At 39.0% G+C, this 21,842-nt stretch overlaps 1 protein-coding gene across 1 annotated transcript; it reads right to left on the reverse strand.

Annotated features, from left to right (window-relative positions):
- Positions 1-204: 204 nt before the first annotated feature.
- On the reverse strand, positions 205-3,057 carry LOC116258146 (WRKY transcription factor 6-like). Its single transcript, XM_031635288.2, has 5 exons — positions 2,764-3,057; positions 2,374-2,472; positions 2,102-2,263; positions 1,470-1,847; positions 205-1,306 (listed from the first exon to the last, which is right to left on the reverse strand). Exons 1-5 carry the CDS (start codon positions 2,977-2,979, stop codon positions 551-553), a joined length of 1,611 nt encoding a protein of 536 aa, XP_031491148.1. The 5' UTR covers positions 2,980-3,057; the 3' UTR covers positions 205-550.
- Between the last annotated feature and the right edge of the window lie 18,785 nt (positions 3,058-21,842).

Here is a 21,842-nt window from a genome sequence, read left to right on the forward strand (position 1 = left end):
TAATAAAGAAGAAAAAGCGAAAGGATGAGATTTCCAGCCACTTTCGTGTGCATGTTGCTCTCTGACTTCGTTATCCTCCGTTCAGTTTTTTACAAAACAATGTACAATTATGAGGAGGAGAAGAAGAAGAAGAAGAAGCAGACAGCCGTGGGAACTCCAGGCAGTCTACTATTGCGTGCATGTTCCACATCAATGGCGCCAGTAGATCAGAAGATGGAAGAAAAGTTAAAATATCACTTTCTCCTGTACACACAGAAATCCATACGTTTCTCATGGAGAAGACAGATACCCAACTTACTAAGACTAGTACATGTGACAATCTGTACATAATCTTTCTTCTGAGAGGAGGAAACCCTCAAAAAAAGAAAAAAAAAGAAAAAGAAAAAGGGGAAAGAAAAAAAAGTATAATCTTTATTCCATGCATGAAATGGAAGAATGGAAAAATGGGTAGCTGTTTTTTTCTTCAAAATTGAACCTGAGGAAGGGAACTGAATAATTATGACAGCTGCTGTAATGTGTAACAGTGAAATCTGGACTCCAATTTCTTCATCTATGCAAGGTTCTGCTGTAAGGAGCTATTGCTAGTGCTGTTGGTGGTGTTGCTTTGTTGATTGTTTTGCTGCGAACCGATGATCGAAGTGATCGCGGCTGCTATTGCTGCTGTGAAATTGGGATCGGTCGTGATTGCGCTTACTGCATCTGCGAGAGATGGCGTCTGCTGCTGCTGCTGGCCTAGCTGCGCGGCCACCGCGGCTTCAAGGCCGCCGAAGACCTGGAGGCCGGAGAATTTCGATTGGTTTTGGATAGGCTGGCCGAACAACTGAGCTGACGGCGCCGCCGCGTACGGCTGCCCGACATTGCCGAATGGGAGATTGAAAGGCGCTGAACCCGGCCTCTGGAATCCTAAAGGAGCGGTGGTCGACCCAGATTGCTGCGTCAAATCGAGAGTGACGGTGGGAAATGGGGCCGAAGCCGAGATGGTGGCCATGCTCGACGAGCAAGGCAACATGGTTCGAGCCAAGAAGTTGGAGTTCATGAGCCCGTCCGCGCTCTGCATCGATCCGGAGAGCAGCATGCACGCCGCGGCCGATGTCGTCGACGCCATGGCCATGGCTGCCGGAGGAAGAGGGTGGTTGTGGTTCCCTTCGTAAGTAGTTATCAGGATCGATCTATCTTCGGCACACCTTTGCACCTGTTTGCGCACCGGGCAACCGGCGGCCATGGTGCAACGGTAGTACGCCCGGGGACATGGATTGCCCTTCGCCATTTTCTGCCCATATTTCCTCCATTGGCATCCATCTGTAATCTGAATTGACCAACAGCAACCAAAATCGATCAATCGGCAGTTCATCATACATATGAAATCATCAATTTCCACATACTTTTAATCAAATTTCATATTCTCATATAAGAAGTTGATTATTGATCAATTGGTGGTAATTATCTAAAAATTAAGATCAGATTCTTACCATGGGAGCTTCAGATCTCGCTCGAACAGAAACTCTAGCCTTCCTCATTGTGGCCTCTGCAGCTTGCTCAATACTGCTCTTCTGGGTCTGGCTCAATTTGGGAGATTTATTGCTTATCCAGCCTTGTGAAGCCCTGTCAGGGCTCTCCTCTCTCAGGTGATCTGGGCTATGTACTGAAACCATCTCCCTCGACACAACTTCCATGTTGTTGATTGGCGACGCCGACTGTTCGTGGCTCCGTTCTTCTGACGAAGACTGCAAAGTCTCTTCTGTGTCCACCGCGCCTGAGCCCGGGCCCGGATCTAAGAATTGCCTAGGCGTGATTGATCTCCCGCCGGGGTCAGCCAGTTTCACGCCGATCTTATCTTCTTCCCCTCTCTGTGACATAGCAATTGCACCAAGAATGAATTTCTGTTTTTCTTTTTATTATTAGCTCAATTGAAATCAATATCACTTTCATTATAATTAAGCTCTTCATTTGAATTGACGATCGTGTCAAAGATCATGAAGTTCCACCCAAGGCTTCATTCCATCTGAATGCTTTCATGAGAAGGCATATATTTAACAGATCGATATAAAAGAAGAAAATGGTGACTATTGGTGAATTTGGAGATTGATGGTGTGCTACAAACCTGCTCCTGGACTCCATTGGGCTTGAGATGATTCTGGTGCTGCATCAGTGTCGCGAACTGCATCTGCAGGTTCCTGTACTCGTTGCTCACTTGATGAAACATGCTCAACAACCGCCGGTTCTCTTCGTTCACTCGTTCAACTTCGGCTTTGAGGATCGAAACCTGCAACCTCCAAAATTAGTTCCTCCCACCGAATGAATCAAGCTTTTCGCCTGAACTTCATTAAATAAGTCTCAGTTTGAAGGTTTCTCGTATTAAAATACGCCCCCGACCTCATTACTTGGATTTTTCTCTTCATGATCAACGGGTGCACCATCGTCGATGCTCGATTGATCGCTTCCAGTATTTGCAGTAAGAAGGCGCAGGCCCGTCTGGATGAAACAAAAAACCAAAACTAATTAATTAATCCGTCATTCCTTCTCAATTTCGTCATGCTTATATAAGCCAATACATTCAAACACAGTGAACTCGATCTTCCCAAAAAATTCGGTCGAAAACCGAAATCGTTCGCGAAAAAAGACCCAGTTCAACTGCGCACTCCCCAAGAAACATTAATCCACCGAAAAGAACGATGAATTCGAGGAGTCGCGACTCGCGACCAACCGCCGGCCAAAATTAAGATCGAACTGGAGAAAGAGAAGCAGATGAGGAGGGCCGCTCACGTTGACGCTGCGATCCAGCGGCTCGCCGGGGTGCTCCTTCTTGACCTTGAGATCGGAATCGTTGCGCTTGTCGGAGAAGAAGTCCATCTCGGCGACGGCGGGAGGGCTGGGCTCGCGCTTGCGCTTGGCGCCGTGGAAAGGGTGGAGGGCGGTGGGCTTGGCGAGGTAGAAGCCGGCCGACTCGGAGGCGATGCTGAGGCCACCACCTTTGTCCATCAACGAAGTGAAGAAGAAGAAGAATAAACAATGAAGAAGAAGGAGAAGAAGAAGAAGCCTTTCTTGTTGCAAGGATAGGCTGAATAAAAAGGGAGAGGAGATAAGAGAGGGAGAGGCAGAGGAGATTGGACGTAAGCTCCTGCGTCAGTAAGGGGAAGGTGACAGGTGGGGGAGAGGAGGAAGCCACGCGGCGCGAGGGGAGGAAGAAGGACAGAGTCAAACGGCTGTTCGACCCGTTCAATGGGCAACTCCGGCTCCGCCATTGGCTGATCTCCTTCCACACCCTCCCTGGTCCCCACCTCCTCCCACGTGGGCCCCACTTTTCTCCCTCTATCTCTCCCCCTCTTTCTCTCTCTACACGACCCCCTTTGACGGCAAGGCCGAACCCGCCCACGCCCCGTTCCTTGACTGCCCACTCTCCGTAATGTCGACTGTACCGTACCTATTTCGTATTATTCTTTTTTAAATACATCTCCTTCTCCATTAATAAAGAAAAATCTTTTTTTAATGGAGATTTACGCTTTTATTACCGGGTCGTTGTGCAGTCGAGTGGAGGGGGGCGATCCAAAATATCTCACCCGGTCAGATCCAAGTAACGGCTGCACCTGAACCAAGTCAAAGGTCCGCGGTCGTGAATTTCGGATCTTGCGGCCGGCTTGGTTAATCGGTTGTTGACTCGAACCCTTTGGCGAGGTTCGCGGGTCAAAGCCCGGCCGGGGCGCAGCAAGAGTCAAACCACCTTTGTTCGTTGGTCCGTGCTGCGGCCGGACGGACTGCAGTTTCGGCGTTAGTCCATTGGAGACCATGGGTCGAGACCGGTTTGTTTGGTTTCAATGGGTCCAAGTTTGGCCCTTTCCCCACGGATTGGTCGCACCTTGACCTGTGGACTATAGCCAAGTTCAAGGAGCCCACCGAGGGCGGCCCTTATACATGTCCTACTGGGTTGCTTTCAAAGTGTTTGACCATGGAAAATAGTGGTAGCGCACTGGGTGGTAAGGCGGTGTACCTCATTAAGGGACTTGGGTTTAAATTTTGTGACCCTTATTGTCACGCCTCAGTAGATTGTAAACCATAATAAGTCCTGAAACAAGCTTTGTCAATCGCCACTGAGTGAGCCGACTATGGCCGCTTAGGGGCGATCGTATAAACCACTCATCTTCAAATAAAAAAGATAAAAAACATTTTTTGACAATTAAAATGGAGTTTTATATAAAAAAAAACAACCATAACAAACTATGATAAATTTATATGTTACCAATTGACAACTCAATTATATGTTCACTAACACAAAACAATAAGCTTTTTCATAATGAAGTTTGATGCAAGATTTAATAATCTCAATATGGTTAATGCAAGATTTTCTTTTGTGGTTTATAAATCATAACCTAAACTAAACTCTTATTAAATAGCAATATCATATTAGTCAAAGGTATGATAATTGATAATATGTAAACAATCCATTCAGAATTAGACGCGTTGATGTCCGTCACCAAAGAATATAAGAAATTTAGTACAAGCTCGGTCCAAAATCAAATAAAAAATGTAGTCAAGGCCCCTATCTACGACTTAGCAAGTCAAATTAATGGAATCTAGAGACTCACTCGGGACCTTGATGCCAATTGTTTATTGGCTGAACCACTCGGCCGGCAAAGTGAGTCTCTTGTTTGACTAACAAAGCTTGACCTGAATTGGCTAAGAACGTGGCGAGCATGTTAAGTTGTTGGTCAGGAAGGTGAACGAACCTACTTGGGTCCATGCACGACGTGATATTTACTTTAATGTAGTGGTCCGGGTGGGCTCGGTGGGTCCAATTCGGGTTGAGTCGGTGCGGCGACCCGCTTTTGGGGTTAGACCGGAAAAGTGAGTTTCTTCTTGCTTTTTTTCAAATCTGATTTGAATCTAGACATTGATCTTCAATCTGGATCGCTAGATTCATATTTAGATTAGAATAAGCAGTGATTTAAAGCTGAATCTTTATCAAAATACGTTTCAATTTGAAGTTTTTTGCCATTGTTCTATTGAATCCAACCTACCCACTTAGATTTATTTCATCCGAATGGAGTCTTGGTATTTCAATTTGGATTTTGAATCTAAGAAGATCCCTTTTCTATTTGAAAACATAGAATTAAGATGATGTCACTCATTGTTTAAGATACCTACAAATGTATATAAATGATTCATCACTTAGATTCTACATAGTAAAGCACTATTAATATTAGAAATGTATGCGTCAGATCAAAGGACATAAGTTAGTATAACATAGAAAGATGCTTTAATATAAAATAAGAAGATTAGTTTGATAAAGCAATCATCAGATTCTATGGGAGAGACACCAATTTCCACTTCCCGGCCAGCCATGTATTATTATTAATTGAAACTTAGCTACAGTTTAGGTAAAAGCCTATGAAGATGTTCTTATATCTCAATTTCAGAAATCGCCGGCTCTGGACCATTTTATTCACAAAAAAATACTATATCATTTTATATACATATATATATATACCTAGAACACAATATTCTGCTTAAGTTAACCGACAGTTAAATCATGAATGTTATTCTTATATTAAAAACTTAAACATAAATATAATCATACCATGTTTCTTGAAATAGAAACATAGTGTGTTTAAAACATAGGTTTTAGAAACATACATATATATTATATTTTTACGTATTACTAGTTTTGATCACAACATCATTGGTTATGTTATTCAACTTTTAGACCAAAAAAATAATTCTAAGTGAGTAGAAAGAGTATTTCATTCTCTCGTCTAAGAGCAGGCCCAATCTTTTCCTGTCTCTTTAAAGTACTATGCCTTCTTTCGGTGTCTCAGAATGACACTCTTATTATGCTTTAACTTACATATTAGTACCATCCTATCCTTTTGCAGAATAAATAATCGATGCTGCGAGAGTTCTAAACAAAGATTGACTACCTACCAGTCTTTCTTCCCTGCTCGTTCTTTTGATCAAACGAATAGATGGTAATAAAAAGATTGAAAGTGATCATCTATACTTAAATAATAAAACCTAGAATTAAGTATACAAAAAATATTGCTAATTGCTAGCTCATAAATTTAATATATCTCCACTGGCATCAATAATATGAGATGAAAAACTTAGGAGGCGCCTCAGATACGATGAGCGAGAAGGGTACAAGACCCTGGTTTGTCTACGTAGTTGTGTACGGCTTCCCACCAAATATATATATATTCCAAGGAGGCAGGAAAAGACGGACCCGTATCTCCCAACTCTTCAGTTTCTCGGCCGCCCATTGGGTAAATGGGTGGCACGATGGGGGTGGACCCCACCAAAAGCAGCTCCGTTTCCCCACGAAAAGAACTATTTACTAAAAGCATTTATTATCATTTTCTATTCGTCCCGGTCCCTCCCTCTAGCATGCGTCATCGACCATGTTCATCCCTTCTTCGAGTTAAATGCGTCGATAAAGAAATATTTTTTTTTTCTAATATGGCATAAAAAATTGTAAATATTTAAGCATATAAGCATTTTTTTTTTGAATAATATAATTCAGTTAACAACCATTGTTAAGCTTGATTATCATATTCATAAGCTGATAATTAATTAGAAAGTAAGTTCGCTTTCCTGAGAGCATCTTCTCTTAGCGATTTAAATAATGTCGCCGTTAATGCTAATGTAATATTTTTCAAAGATACGGAGATTAGTATCTTAAGCGAGTTCACATTAGTTGCATGTTTCTACCATTATTGGAAGATGAATGACTTAATTATTGAGTGAGCAGAAAGTTAAAAGAAGCTAGAATATTGAACCTGGTCACTCTGCTGTATTGCATTTAAGTTTATGCTAATGATTGATTATGACGTATAATTTAACAACTAAATTATTGCAACTTGTTCTTTCCGGCGGCCATGGGGAAGTAAAGGGTAGCTTTTGATTTATTTGCAAATGGATCCTAACATTTGACAAATCACAAATGACCGCTTGAGTTAGTTGAACTCACACTTGATGATCAAAAGATGTAAGAAAATATATTTAAAGTTTAATTTCCCCTTGATTACATCATAATTTATAAAGAAAAGAGACTTCGCAAACCATATTTCAATTTGTGTATCGTTTTATCTCTCTCTCTCTCTTTCTTTCTCTCTCTTTTCAGGTCTTTAGCCTTAGAACTAAACTTGCAAAAATCATGCAAATCGGCCAAAAGAAAAACATAAACTGAGAAAAATTAAACTCTTTAGTTAAAAGGTAATTTTTTATTTACAGTTAATGTGATCTTTCAAAATATACTTTATTTCATGCTTTCCGTTCATATCGGTTTTTGAAACAGTGGGCAGTTATTTAAAAGTATATATATATATATGTGTGTGTGTGTGTGTGAAGTTGAGCATTATTGCAATGTTTTTTTTTTTTAAATAATGTTGAAAATATGAATGTCTTAATGGTCTACCTTGCTTTAATGCGGCTGATGCAAGCGGATTCTTGATCTCTTTATCATTTTGTAAAATGATTCTGATCATTGACTGCATTGCTTGATGACTTTCTTTTCTTAGTTCAAAAAGTGTAAGTGGGCGGAGCAAGTGGGACTTTTCAAACGTTTGAATGTAAATGCTCATTATAATGCAGAAGATATCTACACAAATTATTAGTTTCTAAAATCAAATTAATAATTTTAATGGACTTGTTCATCGATTTGCTTCTCTTATATAGAACTTATATTATTTTTCTAGAACAATAATTACATCTAGGGCATCGTTTGACAACAATAACATTTTGTTACATCTAAAGAGCAGATTCATGCAATACTATAGCAGAATGATACAGTTACGAAAGAGTCCTGACATTAAAAACAACAGATGTTAGTGTTTCATGAATATGCCTTAAAATTGAAGTAGATTCATATAACACTGATTCATGTATTCTGTAAACATGCTTTAATCTTTGGAACAGATTCATAAAATACTCATATAGTGTTCTTAATGCCTTAAAATTGAAGTATATTAATATAACACCAGTTCATGTGTTCTATAAATATCCTTTAATATTTGGAACAGATTCATAAAACACTCATATAGTGTTTTTAATGCCTTAAGATTGAAGTAGATTCATATAACACAAGTTCATATGTTCTACGAATCTCCTCTAATCTTTGGGACAAATTCATAAAACACTCGCATACTGTTTTGAGTGCCAAACGACTTCTAAATTATCCATACCACAACCACTTTTCTGTTTTCAACATCCAATAAGCAGAATTAAGGGAAAGGAAAGACACACTCTATGGATATAGTTCATCTATCCTTCAATTTTTGAGAATGAGCACAATTTCTTTATGGCTTCGAAAGTGAGAACCAATAATAAGCTTCATCTCCATTGAGTGATTTCGGACCTAGCCCGTGATCACCTAGACTCGCCATGGCTCAAGCTCAACTCGGCTCTTGCACAGACACGATCAGTCTACCGACATTACTGAATTCGAGCCGCGGCACATTATTTAAATGAAAAATGGAACCTTATCAATTGAAAATGAAAGGGCATCTCAGAGAGTCAAGAGGAAGAAGAAGATGACAGACTTATTTTGTTGGCATGCCGTTCCACTAAAGGCAAAGGGCGATGACTACCACATTATCTCTTATCTTATCTTCCTTGGCCTCATTATGAGCGCTCGCTACATGGAAAATGATGTTTATCAACCATGATTCACGGTCACGGAAACGTCGGCATCGCAACCGTCGGATCGCCGCCGATCCGACGGTCCGCAACAATAGTTCTTCAAGCCATTGACCGGTGCAACCACTTTTGTGACCAGCCATTGACCAGAACCGTCCAGACATTAAATGGGCTTAGTTGGCTCGATAAAGTGTGTGGTCATCATCTTTGTCACTCAATTAAATGTCTCTAATTTTTCTGGTCATTGCACGTGAAAGCTCCCGCCTGTTCATTTCAACGATTTTGGCTTCGACCATGTGGGCGTTAAGTAGCTTCCAAGAAGGAGGAGGTCATAGAATATCTTGTTGTTTGCTAGTCACCTTGGTCGCACCTCGCCCACCCTTTTCCGTTGGATGGTCTATGCGTTTCCACCACAAGAGCCTTTCTCTCTCTAGAAACAAAGAAATCAAGTGACTTGAATCCCTTGTTTGGTTGTTAGGTTTAGAAAGGTATATGCTTTTTTTCCACTGATAGAAAAAAGACGGGATGTCCCATGTAGCTTGACAAATTTAGTCACACTTTTTTTTATTTTTGGGCGGGGGTTGGGGTGGGTCTGGGTAGTGGCATAGCCACATGGTGACTGGTGTTGATAGCTAGTCTCTTAAAAGTTCTTTATTTTTAAATGAGAATTTTAAATATTTATCAGTATATGTATATAAGTGCTCCACCAGATTTGAGTATTTTTAAAGAAGTGCCTCTCCAACCAATTTTTCTAGCTCCGGCACTGGGCCTGGAGGCTTGGTTGGGTTGAGGTGAGGTGGGAGGAGACTAAGACAGATTGTCATGGGAGTCTGTTGTATTTTTTAAGATTTTTTATCAAGGTTAAATTATTATTTTTTAAATGTAAACAAGTGAAAATTTATTTTTCAAAATCTAGCGGCATAGCCCTTGCCGACCCACTTAATTGTGCATGGGTTGACTTTTATTTTTTTTCTTTGAATGAACAAAACAGGGTGTTTCATCTTACCAAAGAGCCGAAACTCTCACCAGGAATCCCTAAGGTACAAAGTCTGCTTTCAGTGCCTTATAGTGCCGTTCCGGTCATGTATCAACTTGCACGTCGGCGGCCCCTCGTTTGGAGCACAATGAAGTTGAAGTTTTAGAAATTTAAAATAAAAACTGACCACCTACCAACTCCTGCCTTGACCATTGCCTTAATCCCATTAAGGACTATCTTTTCACTCTCATTTTTGTCTAAAAAAAATGAATCACTTTGACAAATAAAATTGCTGCTCAACTTTTAAAAGTTATCAAATAAAAGACATTTAACTCTTGAAAGAAACTCTCAGGGAGGTGCCCATCAAATTTTAAAATAAGAAATAGCTATTAACTTTTAAAAGTTGAGCAATGACTTGTTATCTGATCTCTTTAACAAAAATACTATTTTAACATTTACAAGCATCTTACAAGCAAAAGTATGTGGAGACATATAATTGGAACTGTGGGCCCTTGCTCTCAATACACTAACTAATTAATAGCAAGTAATGTTAATGACGTAGAAAGTGGACTTAATAAAACATGGGGTCACATTATGAAAGTAGCTAACATACGACAATGGCTTCTCACCAAGTTTGTTTACGATATCAGTGGCGGAGCCATTTGTTTAGATATCAGTGGCGGAGCCACATGTAGTCTGGTGTAGGTAATTACGGGTACCAGCCCTATAAAATACCTTTATGTTTCCATCACTCCCTTCAAATATTTGATTATTTTATATGTACTCGAGCCCCTCCAGTGCATAAATCGATATTCCCATCGTCAATGTCAATTAAGGGGCACCAAACAGTTCTATCTTAGAGGGGATCATGAGATATGAATTTGTGATTAATTTGTAAAAAATAGTTCAAAAATTACAAATGAAATCGAGATGAATCATTTTATTGTGAATCACATGATTAATAGGGAGAGAGTTTTAAAGATGGATAAGCAAGATCTCAACATTGATCTTGTGTTTAAATATATTTGTTTGTTTGCGGAAGATGTAACTCTTATGGATCTCCGTATCAAACTTTAGGGATTGTTTGGTAAATGAAACACTTTGTGAGTGTTTCATGAATCTCGTTAAAAAATTGAGATAGATTCATGAATATCTAGTTTTAGTGTTCCATAAATATACTCTAATCTTTGAGATATATTCATGAAACACTCATAAGGTGTTCAAACTGCCAAACGAATCCTTGATTCTCATGATAGGACAACTACAAATTTTCACTTTATTTTCTTTAAATGTGATCAATATGCTTATTATTATGCAGACCATTGAGAATCAACAAAACTAAAGCATAAATTTTTTTAGGCAATTGGATTATTGCTCTTTGTCTCCATCAAACTCGTTACACACGAAGACATACTCAACGTTTTTTGTTCTTCAACAGGAATCTCTAGTATGAGAAGTTAATATCTTTTCTAACTTGGAAAGGTTTTCAACCTGAACAAAGAGATTCCTTGAATTATACATATTGCTGTCGCCATCATCATCATCATCATCTCGTCTCGTCGTCGATCCCAAGGTCAGTCTTGGCAGCATCTTTCTCTGTCAATGGAAGTTCCCTTACATGGGTGTGAACATCATGGATTTCCTTTTCCCCCTTGCTTTTGGGAAACTGAGCTCTTCACTTGCTAAACTTGACTGGTAGCAGAAGAAAAGTGGAAATCTCAACTCCATATATTTTGTATTGCTTTTAAACCCAGGCTTGCCATGACCTACCAGTAACTTTTGAACGTTTTGAAGAGATGATACAGAAACTTTTGGCCAAGCGGCTCTGATTTTACACATGCTAAAATGATCAAAGGGCACTAGACAAATGATTAAGGGGCACTGAGTATATAAATGAACAAATTGTTGGCAACCACAGATGTAAAAATTAAAAACTTTTGTGGGACTGTGTGGGCAACTGCCCACACAGACACACATGTGGCTTTGCCCTGGCTAAGCCCCATAACCCAAGCTCGCCATCTAGAACCATCCATCCTGGCCAGACTCAAGCTTGAACTCACAATAAGATGCACTCTGCTGGGCTCGCCATGTGCATGCAGTGGCGTAGCCACATGTGGGCTCATGTGGGCAGTTGCCCACATCAACTCTTTAAAATTCCTTTATTTTTTATGTTAGCAAATTTAAAATTTACTTGTACTTTTATGTTAGCAAATTTAAAATCTAAATAGGTGCCCCTCCAGTTCAGTTTTCTGACTCCACCACTGGGTGCATGTTATATACTAGGTGCAAGTCATTCTTCTTTGACTGGAAGGTAAGCCTTGACCACTAAATTTTATGAGAACACCACCATAAAAAAGGTCAGTATGCTATTAAATGAAGGAAAACTTTGAGGAACATTTAATCTGAAAACAAGGAAAAGCAATGCTACTGGCGTCCAGCTCACTTTGTATAGGGCAGGGTCAATCTATTTATATAAGGCAGACTCCCCCACAGGTTGGAACCAGCTAGCGCAGGTCCGGACGGGCCACGTTCGGCCCGAACCAAGCCCATGTGCAGGCTGTAAATAGATATAGGGCCTGATATCATTGACCCTGCAGCAAGTAGTTGCAGAAAAATTATATGCAACCATTGTTTCAGAAAAAGCTTCTTCTGCCTTGTGATCTTTTTAGAAGCCAACAAAAGCTTGCATCGAATTTCAGACTTCTCATTGGAAGAAAGTCAAGAGTTCAGTATCTTTGCATTGGAATAGTCCGATAAGGGTCATGGCCAACACAGTTCGCATATTTAAAAATGAAAAAATTTATAAAAAAGCAATATGATGAATATGATATTCGTCACTAGTACAAAAGCAGAAGGCATGTAGTTTATTTTTTATTTCACTGGGATCCGTAGTTAATATTTGAAAACTCGTAGAAGTTTCAGAAATTTTCAAACCGTTGAAACTTGGATCCTCACGGAATCTTGTTTGTAAATTCAACATAATATATATATATATATATATATATATATATATATATATATGTTGTTAGATAGTTAAATAGATATCTAATATTTGTAGCTGAAAGCACCATAAACCGCCATTAAAAGCAACACAAATCATCTTTGCACCATACATCAATACTAATACCCCTGCAACTATAAAGTTTTAGTGAGAAGTTTTCAATTTTTAGCCATTAGACAACATTCAATCAGGCTTTTCTCCGTCGTCTGAGTTTGGATGGAAAAATTCTGCGGCCTCTCATAACACACCACTGTGCAAACATAGACCAGGCCATGTAGACGAAGAGTCATTAAAACCAGTCGCTTGACCCCACGCCTGCCTCCCCAGATACACGCCTGGGCATTGAACCCGGTCAGCATTTCTACTTCATGCAGCATCCATGCTGGATTTCCATTCTTTGATGGAGACTGAACCGATGCGGCCGGACCCACCAACAGACCCAGACCCACATATTTAGACGTGGCCTGGTCCTTGTCCATGACTCGACAGTCACCTACTTCTTGCCATGTCTCGGCTCAATGTGACCCACTCTGCATTTGACTCTCTGCTTCCCTTCGTCCCTGCTTTCCGCAGCATGTGGGCTCAACCACCCTTTGCCTCTTCCCTTCTTGTTGGCACACACGTTGTTCCTGAGACAGATACTCTCAACCAAGCTGTAAAAACTTAGGGACAGCTTGTCACCTATATGTATATATATATATATATGTATATATATATATATAGCTTATGGATTTCTCAGTTTGGGTTTAGATTGAGAAATTCTCCAGCCTCTCACAGTATGGAATTGCATCGAGCGATGTATTTAATTATATCCAACTATGAGGTAGCCGTGATTGGAAAAACTCAAGATGACTAGAGGATTTCAGCTCTTATTTATATGAGAAGCTGAAATCTTCCGGCGATCTTCAGCTTCTTCCAATCACAACCACTTGATGCATTGAGTTGGGCAGGTGTGAGAAGCCAGATGATTTCTACATGTAAACATGGATTGAGGAATTTACAAACTTGAAACTTTTGACTTTGTTGAGTATCCAACCAGTAAACTTTGATTGATGTTGTTTTTTTTCTAATGAGTATAAAGAGATGGCCTGTTAAAAAGGTTAAAGGCTGCTTCACACCAATCAAAGAAGGAAAAGTTCATACAAAAGTTAGAGGGGATTGGCCAAAAAGGGAGCTTTGTTTCCTCTACAAGCAAATATAAAAAACAATGGACTTGCTATGTCATCAAGATTCGGGGTGCCGGTGTTGGTGCAACCCACCTCAAAAAACTTAGGTGTGGCGGTACGGCGAGAGTATTTATTATTAAATTATATTAATAATATCAAATTTATTAAAAAACCCAAAAACTGAACTGAGATGAACGTGGTGCGGTTTGGGTGTGAATCTGGGTCGCACCCACACCCGCATCGCGTCGACGCAGGTGCATTTTCTTTTCTGCCGCACCCTGGTGATTGTGTGAACTTGTCATCTCAAGGGCAGTGGCTGATGTTTAGTCTACCTACAGGGCTTCACTAGTGAGTTGAGTTGACGGGGGTGCCTCCAATTATATGATCAGGACAAAGGATGTGTTGATAATGCATCATTAGTTCAATTTTTGTGAGTGCTACTTTTCTGAATTACAAACAGTTGCTACATAATACTCAAGTTGAAAAGTGTACCGTATAGTCTTCGATTTCAAAGCAGCTTTGAACCTTATGCGTAAAGACAAGGTGGGGTGGCCTTGCCTCTCGCGAGCCACCAATTATAAAATCAAGTATAAAAGATCTTCAACGCTTTATCTCCAGTAGAGAGAAGACTTGTGGATATATCTACATGGTTGGTTGGTGGTGACTGGCTATTTTCCTTGCTCTTATCTCTTTCTTTCTTTTTCAATTTGAAGACAAGCCCCGACTGTATGACTTTCAGGGAGAAAAAAAAAAAAATCTGATGCAAAGATGATACAAGGTTGAGACTCAATTCAAGGTGCACCTTTTATCGATTTATCACCTAAAATACAAATAAAATGAAAACAAAAAGGCATTTCATTCAACATTCTTGATGTGAGTAACCATTAGTGGCAGAGCTAGAAATTTAAGTGGTCACGGTGACGCTGCTTAAAAAATACCAATAAATGGGCAAAGGCTCGTGCTGCATCAGGCTAGGATGTACTACGCATCATGACAGGATTTTTTAGAATTTGTGTGTAAGTTAAATTAAAATTTTCTAAAAGCATAAACATAAGTTTTTTTTTTTTTTCTAAAATGTGAAGGTCACAAGGGCGGAGCCAAGGAGGGGTCTTCAGAATTTCTTTTTTAAATTTACATGTAAATTTTAGAATTCTATATAAAGTTTTGAAAAATAATATTTTGGTATGTGTCAAAAATTTAAAAATTTTAATTCGGCTTCGCTAGTGAAAAATTTCTCCTACCATCCAACCCCATGCAGTCTCTGATTTTTTGACTCTGCAACTGATAATGAATTAAGTAGAAGTATTGATTTTCCACTGTTACAAGGGCAACATTGAATCCTGACTTTAAGTGCTTCACAGAAACGGCAATGAAGTTGTCAATTCGTTATTGAAGAGAGAGAGAGAGAGAGAGAGAGAGATTCTGGTCCATACAAGGTTCTTAATTGTGATAAAAATAAATAAATAATAAAATAAATAAATAAAATGGCAGTCGAATTCGTGACAGATGTGGCCACTGTTTGATCAGACTCGACTGTGATAGTGCAATATTGAATCCGAATATTCATACCAACTCCAATTAAGTTATTTATTGGAATTGGATATCCATCAGATCCAGTTTGAAAAGGCTGAACCGCGTTGAAATCTGATGAATTCTTAATTGGATTCAGCTTTCTTTAGCAAATCTTGAACGGAATTAGGTTCCAGTCAGACGTAAAATGACATCCCATGACTACCCACATTTTAACTTATTATGAATCATCTTCCTTACCCTTATGCAATAAATGTAGATATATTTCTTTTAAAACAATTCAGAACACCCCAACTGCCCTTTGTATGAACTCACAATCTGAATATGTCAAAGATTTTGAATTTAATGTTTTCAGATCTATATCTAATCTGGAGGCACTGGCAATATGGGTCCAGAAAGTCAGAATCGGCTCAAAAATTCAACTGAAGGTGGAGGCCAGTCAGGAAGCAAATCAAATCCTTCAGACGCACATAAGGTATAGTGATCCAAGATCCGGAAAGCTTATAGTTGCCGACAGACTGTTTTTTGGATTGGACACGACACCAACCTGAATCCAATTAAACGCCTTGGTTTTTTCCCTTACCCTATAACGTAAGTAGGACTTGGATTTGGGTTTTCGATGCAAGCCGGATTTGGATTTAGTGTCAAGTACCATCTAATACATGAACACTTTTTTTTTTTTTTTGTTCTTCTTTCTAACTTTTTTTGAAACCAAAACTGTTAAGGAATAAATTGAATTTTTTGAAACCGAAACTGCTAGGAGATGAATTAGAATCCATCAAACCAAAAGCCTGAACTCGGTATTAGGAATGGTCTGGTTGTTACACTTCTCATCAGTCGGTATTAGGAGTGGTCTGGTTGTTACACTTCTCATCAGTGGACCTAAAGTTCATCAACCTTATGGTGGATAGTCAAATGAATTATTCACTGATTATGTCATTATATATAGATCCAAGCTTCGCTACGTCCAAATCTACTTCCTTGGGAAGCCCCAGCCTTTGACAAATGACAAGGAAATTGATTGAATGAATTCAATCTCCTTACATTTTATTTCCTTTCAAAAATTATTTTTAAAAGCAAATAATTGCTTGGATGGCATTGATCAGATTCACCGATTTCCTTATTCTTTATTTTCTTGACCAAAAAAAAAAAAAAAAAAGAAGAAGAAGAAAAAGAAAAGTCAGAAGCAGCTTGTTATCACAAGCTATCTACTACTAGCTGAAAACCAGTAGCTAGCTAGCCTCCTATTTTTTCTTCAGGTTGACGCAAGTCGATCAAATAATGCCAAGAAAGTTTTCATATGAAAAAAGAATGGTCCTGCCTCAAATGGCGTAAGATAGCTGGTTGGGGCAGGGAACGCGTAGATGACGCGTCCTTACTTTCATACCCCATGGATGCTACTTTCGTATGCTGCAAAAGGTGGGAGTGTTCTGTTGAGTTCAAGGCAGCCCGCTGCCATGCATGTTCCGACGCAGTCCAAGACCTTAGAGACAGGTGGGTCTCTGGTCTGTTGAGTTGAACCGCTGCTGATGCAGTCCAAAACCTTAAATGAGTCTCTTGTCCTTTTTTTCGGGCAATGGGTTGTTAACCAGTGACGCTTTATCACCAACAAGAGGAACAAGATGCCAACTTTGATGGTACATCAAGAAAGCGTGTGGAAAACGGAAGACCCAGTGGAAGTTTGCAGAGGTGGGTCCTAAGACTTCTTAGAAAGAAAATTTAAACATGTTCTACAGCAGAAAAAAAAAGCTTGCAATCATACTCTAGTCAAGTTTTACAGCGTTAGCTAATGCATGGGAAACTGTTTGCCGACGAAGACGATCATGATACTGTAACTAGACAACAGAACTTCACATGGGAGAAGGAAGAATATTCTTGGAACTATAAAGGATTATTCTATGCTGTTGTCAAGTTGTTTTGAAGTCAAGATTTGTGTCTCTGCTTGTTTTCTTGCAGAATTGAACCACATGATACTCGATTCAGTGTGCTGGTTAATCAAGACTGTGGGAGCTTCCTTTTAAATCACCGAAGCCTGCTTCACAGTAATCAAATTTCAACATCCGCAGGTGTTTGTCAAACTTGTGGAAGGCACGCCATGAATCTCTGATTGGGGAATGCAGTAAACAATGAATAATGTGCCAAATATTATTTTGCTAGGCAAGTGCCAAACTCCTTAAGAGACAATGCTAAACGGTAGTGATGTCACAGCCTATGAACTAAACTCTATGGTTGATTATCAGATCCCGTTGAGATGTGGACATCACTAAATCCAACCTAATTCTAAGCTTGATATAGATTCAAATGGAAAATATGACTACCAAAATCAAACTTTCTCCCAACTACCACTTGAATTCCCATTGATACCTGTCCAACATTTTCCGAAGCCGGGACGAGTTTCTCTTAATCTGTCAAACTCAGATTAAGTGTTGGAAATAGAGGTCTACCAAGAGAAGAAACGAGGACAAGGAAGAAGAAGACAAAGAATTGTGACGTGGTTAGAAGACAAAGTTCTCTTACGCCCACAGCCACAGATGTTTCTTCTTTGTTACCTCAGAAAGATCAAGAGTACAAGAAAAAATAACCACCTCCCCTCTTAAACATCGAGATTAGGGCAATTACAAAATTACATAAAAGCTCTTGATTAAATATAGGTAAGGCTCTACACTCCAACATTAAGATCATCTGGTTTTCCTCATTTGGCTAGGAAAGTTTTTTACTGTTTCAACTTTATGTTGAGACAAGAAGGTCCCCAACTCCAGAATTGAACTCCAGACCTCCTTTAAGTTGAGTGCTCTCCTATCCAACGTACATCTAGATGAGATATTGTGCCAAGTATGAGTCCAAATAACAAGTATGAAATATCTTTTTTTTTATGCTGAATCTGACTAAATTGGTTCATAATGGGTATGACTCAAAGCCATTTGAGAGAGGTAAGCTTTTCTTCTGGATTGGGGAAAAAAAAAATCAGGAAGCATGAATGTGGAGCCTACAAAGAAAAACTGCATGAGTTCAATGTGTGAATTGAGATAAAAAACCGCGTGCTCTTCCAACGAGCCCATTGGAATATTTTCTCTTTCCTGTTCTTTTCTTTGATTCTGCGCTTGAATAAAGAAATGTGTCAAACCTTCATTGGATTTCAAGGTTTTCTTCGGTTTACTGGAAGCTGATGGTGAGTCCCACCGTGTTGAATTCAGATAATTATGAAGGTCAAATATAGCTGCCAGATTTGTCAAGAAACTTTCATGTAAGGTAAGGTTGCTGGATATATAACTTATTTCATGTAAGGTAATATTGTTTATTCTGAACTATGATAATTAAAGGCGTTCATGTTTCATGTTTTAGACAATTTGTCTCCGAGAGTAGAGATAAATGATCTCCAAGTGAAAACTTTTTATTTGTTGAACATGCACTTAGATGCCAGAGGTTTGCATTTTGGCGTCTCTTCTGCCAACAACCGTATCCCAGCTCATTAATTACCTGATTCTAACAAGCAATACAAAAGTTTTGCCAAGAACAGTTTGCCTTCGTGCCTGAATCTTTACTCGCAGAAGTTCAGCACAAGGAGAAGATCAGTTGCTTAATGCAGAACTTCCATCATCAACCAATGAACTCACCAGAGCATGTATAAATCAATGGAAAACCAATGTTGTTATAAAGAAAAACTACATGAGTTCAGTATGTGGGTTGAGATGATAAACACTGCTCTTCCAAAGAGCCCATGGAAATATTTTCTCTTTCTTGTTCTTTTTTTTGGTTGGGCGCCTGAATAAAGAATTATATCAAATCCTTTGGAATTCAATGTTTTGTACGGTGGTCTACTGGAAGCAGACGGTGAGAGCCACTATATTGTATTCAGATAATAATGAAGGTCAAATATAGCTCCCAGGTTTGTCAAAACTTTCATGCGCGGTAAGCTTTGCTGGATATAAAACTTATTACTACTCGAAGGATGAAAATACTAATTAGATAGTCCACTAAAAAACAAAGGGTATGTTTATGCTGAACTCTGATAAGTAAAGAGATGCATGTTTGATGGAAGAACAATTTGCCTCCAAAAGTTGAGATATATAAATGATTTCCAAGCGAAACTTTTATTCATTTGGGTTATCTCCCCTCGTATATCACATTTTTCAGATAAAGCTCCTTTTGAATGAAAAAGTAAGTGCAGAAAAGCTGGACGAGGAAACCCTTTAGTTCTTAAACTTACCAGGATTTGTGATAGTGGAAGATGCAACATTTTTACTAAGCAAATTCCTGTCATGCCTTTCTCTGCTGTTCTTAGCATATCCAACTGCTCAATGGCAATGAAATTTTTTTCTGCCCTTATGAAATATTTCACGTACGTCAAATGCTTATACATGATTGTTGAGAAAAAAGTATGAAAATCAAGGAACCTACAGATTGGACGGCATGCATACAAATAAATTATCAAGCAATTTCGATGAAGATGGTCCACTTGGTCTCCAAGTTCTCACATCTCAGTCTCGAAAATTGTAAAATCTGCTGCCGTTCACACTATCTTCAGAATTACTAAACTCAAATTTCTCATGTTTGCTCTATTGTTCAACTATTATGTACAACAACAATCATTTAATAAAGAAGAGAAGAAGAAGAAAGGCTGTAGAAATGTAAAGCTAGTTATCTTTATAAACTAGTTGGGAGTTGTTTCATTGCGGCGTTTCATTTCGACATAGACAACCGGGGAAGAACTGCTCATTTGACAGAGGTGAATTGAAATATTCACCAGGTCGATTGGACAATATTACAGGCAACGGGGCACGTTGTTTACTACCCATATCAAGGTTAGATACACTTTCTAGTGGCCAATAAGGCGGCCTCTCTCTCTCCCTCTCTCCTTTCTTTGTTTGAGGTTTTCATGGAGTTCTCCTCGTGAGACTTGAACGCCAGGGTTAAGTATCTGGAGAAAGGAAATAAAGAAAGAGAAAGAAGGCTCAATGCAGGCAGGTTCATAGAGAAAGCACTACAAGAAAAAATTGATGTCCTGATGGTAGTTTCTTTGGAATGTATCTACCTAACGATTGGAACAAATTCATGAAACACTTTTTAAAGGTTGAGTTTAAGACCTTCAAATTAAAGAAATACCAATTACCCTGAATATGTTTAATTAGCATAATATCCTAGTAGTCTGCCTAACCTTAGCTTTCCGTTGGATAGATGATTGCCCTAAAAATTTTTACTCAGCAAATATGAATGATCTAGTGGATACATACAATGTCGATTGTTTGGATTCAGAGATTAGATATCTGACTAAACTGATTCAAAATCGGATATGGTAAAGGATACATCTGTTTTGAATCTAATCTATCTTGACCAGATGTTGAAACAGCCATCCTAGCAGAGGAAAAGAATTTGATTTGAACCATGGTGGCTAAAGTGAAAGCTCCTGATTCAGTCTCAAAGCCCACCCATGCATCGCATTACATGAACAAGTTTCTCTCTATGTCCACTAATGCTTTCTTAATATATATATCAAGTCAGTGGTGCGCAACAGTTTCAGAAAGTCATTAACCCATGTCTTAACCTAAAAGTTTCTCTTGTTCCCAAGTTCAGAAAAAGAGAGGAATTGAACAAAATGAGCAAAGGATGGTAGTCAGATTATTAGAAGGTTCAACTTGAGATCCCCAGTAGGCATATCCATCCCCAAGGCAATCCATAAACCCAAGCACTTACATGCTCAAGTTTCTGCCCATCAAGCAAACTGACCCTGGTTCAATAGACTACAAAAACTGTTCAAGAGAAGAAAAAGTAGCTAATTCTTTGATTATTAGCCTAAACATTTTGAATATAAGCTATCCAGGAAGAGAAGTAGTATTCCTAATCGTTAACTGATTCCAAGTTTGAAAGTTCTTACCAAAATGGTTCACTTTATATACGCCATCGATAGCTCGAATCAACAGGGACTTTTGGTTGAAGAGATGACATGGGCCTTGTAAGTATATAATTCTCTCATGATTGAGAAGTTCATCCTTTTGTGTCACATTCAGAAGGCATTTCAGAAGATCAAGTATACTGGGTCGATCAGTTTTGAGAGAAACTTCCAGATTGCTATCCCAACAATTTTAGATGTAACACTTTCTTTGACTACTATACTTTGACATCATCTCAACAATGGAAGTTCGATTTACTAGCATAAGCTAAATAATTACTATGTAGAGTGGAGCCTTGCTATCCCAAACAATTTTAGATGTAACACTTTCTTTGACTACTTCTACACTTTGACATCATCTCAATAATGGAAGTTTGATTTACTAGCATAAGCTGAATAATTACTATGTGGAGTGGAACCTGAAATGATAGAACAAACTGAAAGTTCTAGTAAGCCAAAAAAAGGACGTGACTTTTTCACAGTAAAATAGAATTGTACGGATTTCAACCAAGTTTTTGTTTTTTCCATTGATCACCACATTATCCCGAGTGCCATTGCCCGGCACCTAATTAGCTTCGATCCAACTTTTCATTAACAATGCCTCATCACTGTAGGCCAAAGACTGGAGATGTGGAGACTAGTAAATATATTTTAAGG

The sequence above is a fragment of the Nymphaea colorata genome, chromosome 7 (assembly GCF_008831285.2).
Source record: "Nymphaea colorata isolate Beijing-Zhang1983 chromosome 7, ASM883128v2, whole genome shotgun sequence".
NCBI classification, from domain to species: Eukaryota; Viridiplantae; Streptophyta; class Magnoliopsida; order Nymphaeales; family Nymphaeaceae; genus Nymphaea; species Nymphaea colorata.

Excerpts from the sequence above, each read along its gene's own strand:
- LOC116258146 (XM_031635288.2), bottom strand. The coding sequence starts at position 2,979 with ATGGACAAAGGTGGTGGCCTCAGCATCGCCTCCGAGTCGGCCGGCTTC. Across the intron at positions 1,848-2,101 it reads CCAATGGAGTCCAGGAGCAG|AGAGGGGAAGAAGATAAGAT; the intron begins GTTTGTAGCACA and ends GCTATGTCACAG. Across the intron at positions 1,307-1,469 it reads CGAGATCTGAAGCTCCCATG|ATTACAGATGGATGCCAATG; the intron begins GTAAGAATCTGA and ends TGGTCAATTCAG.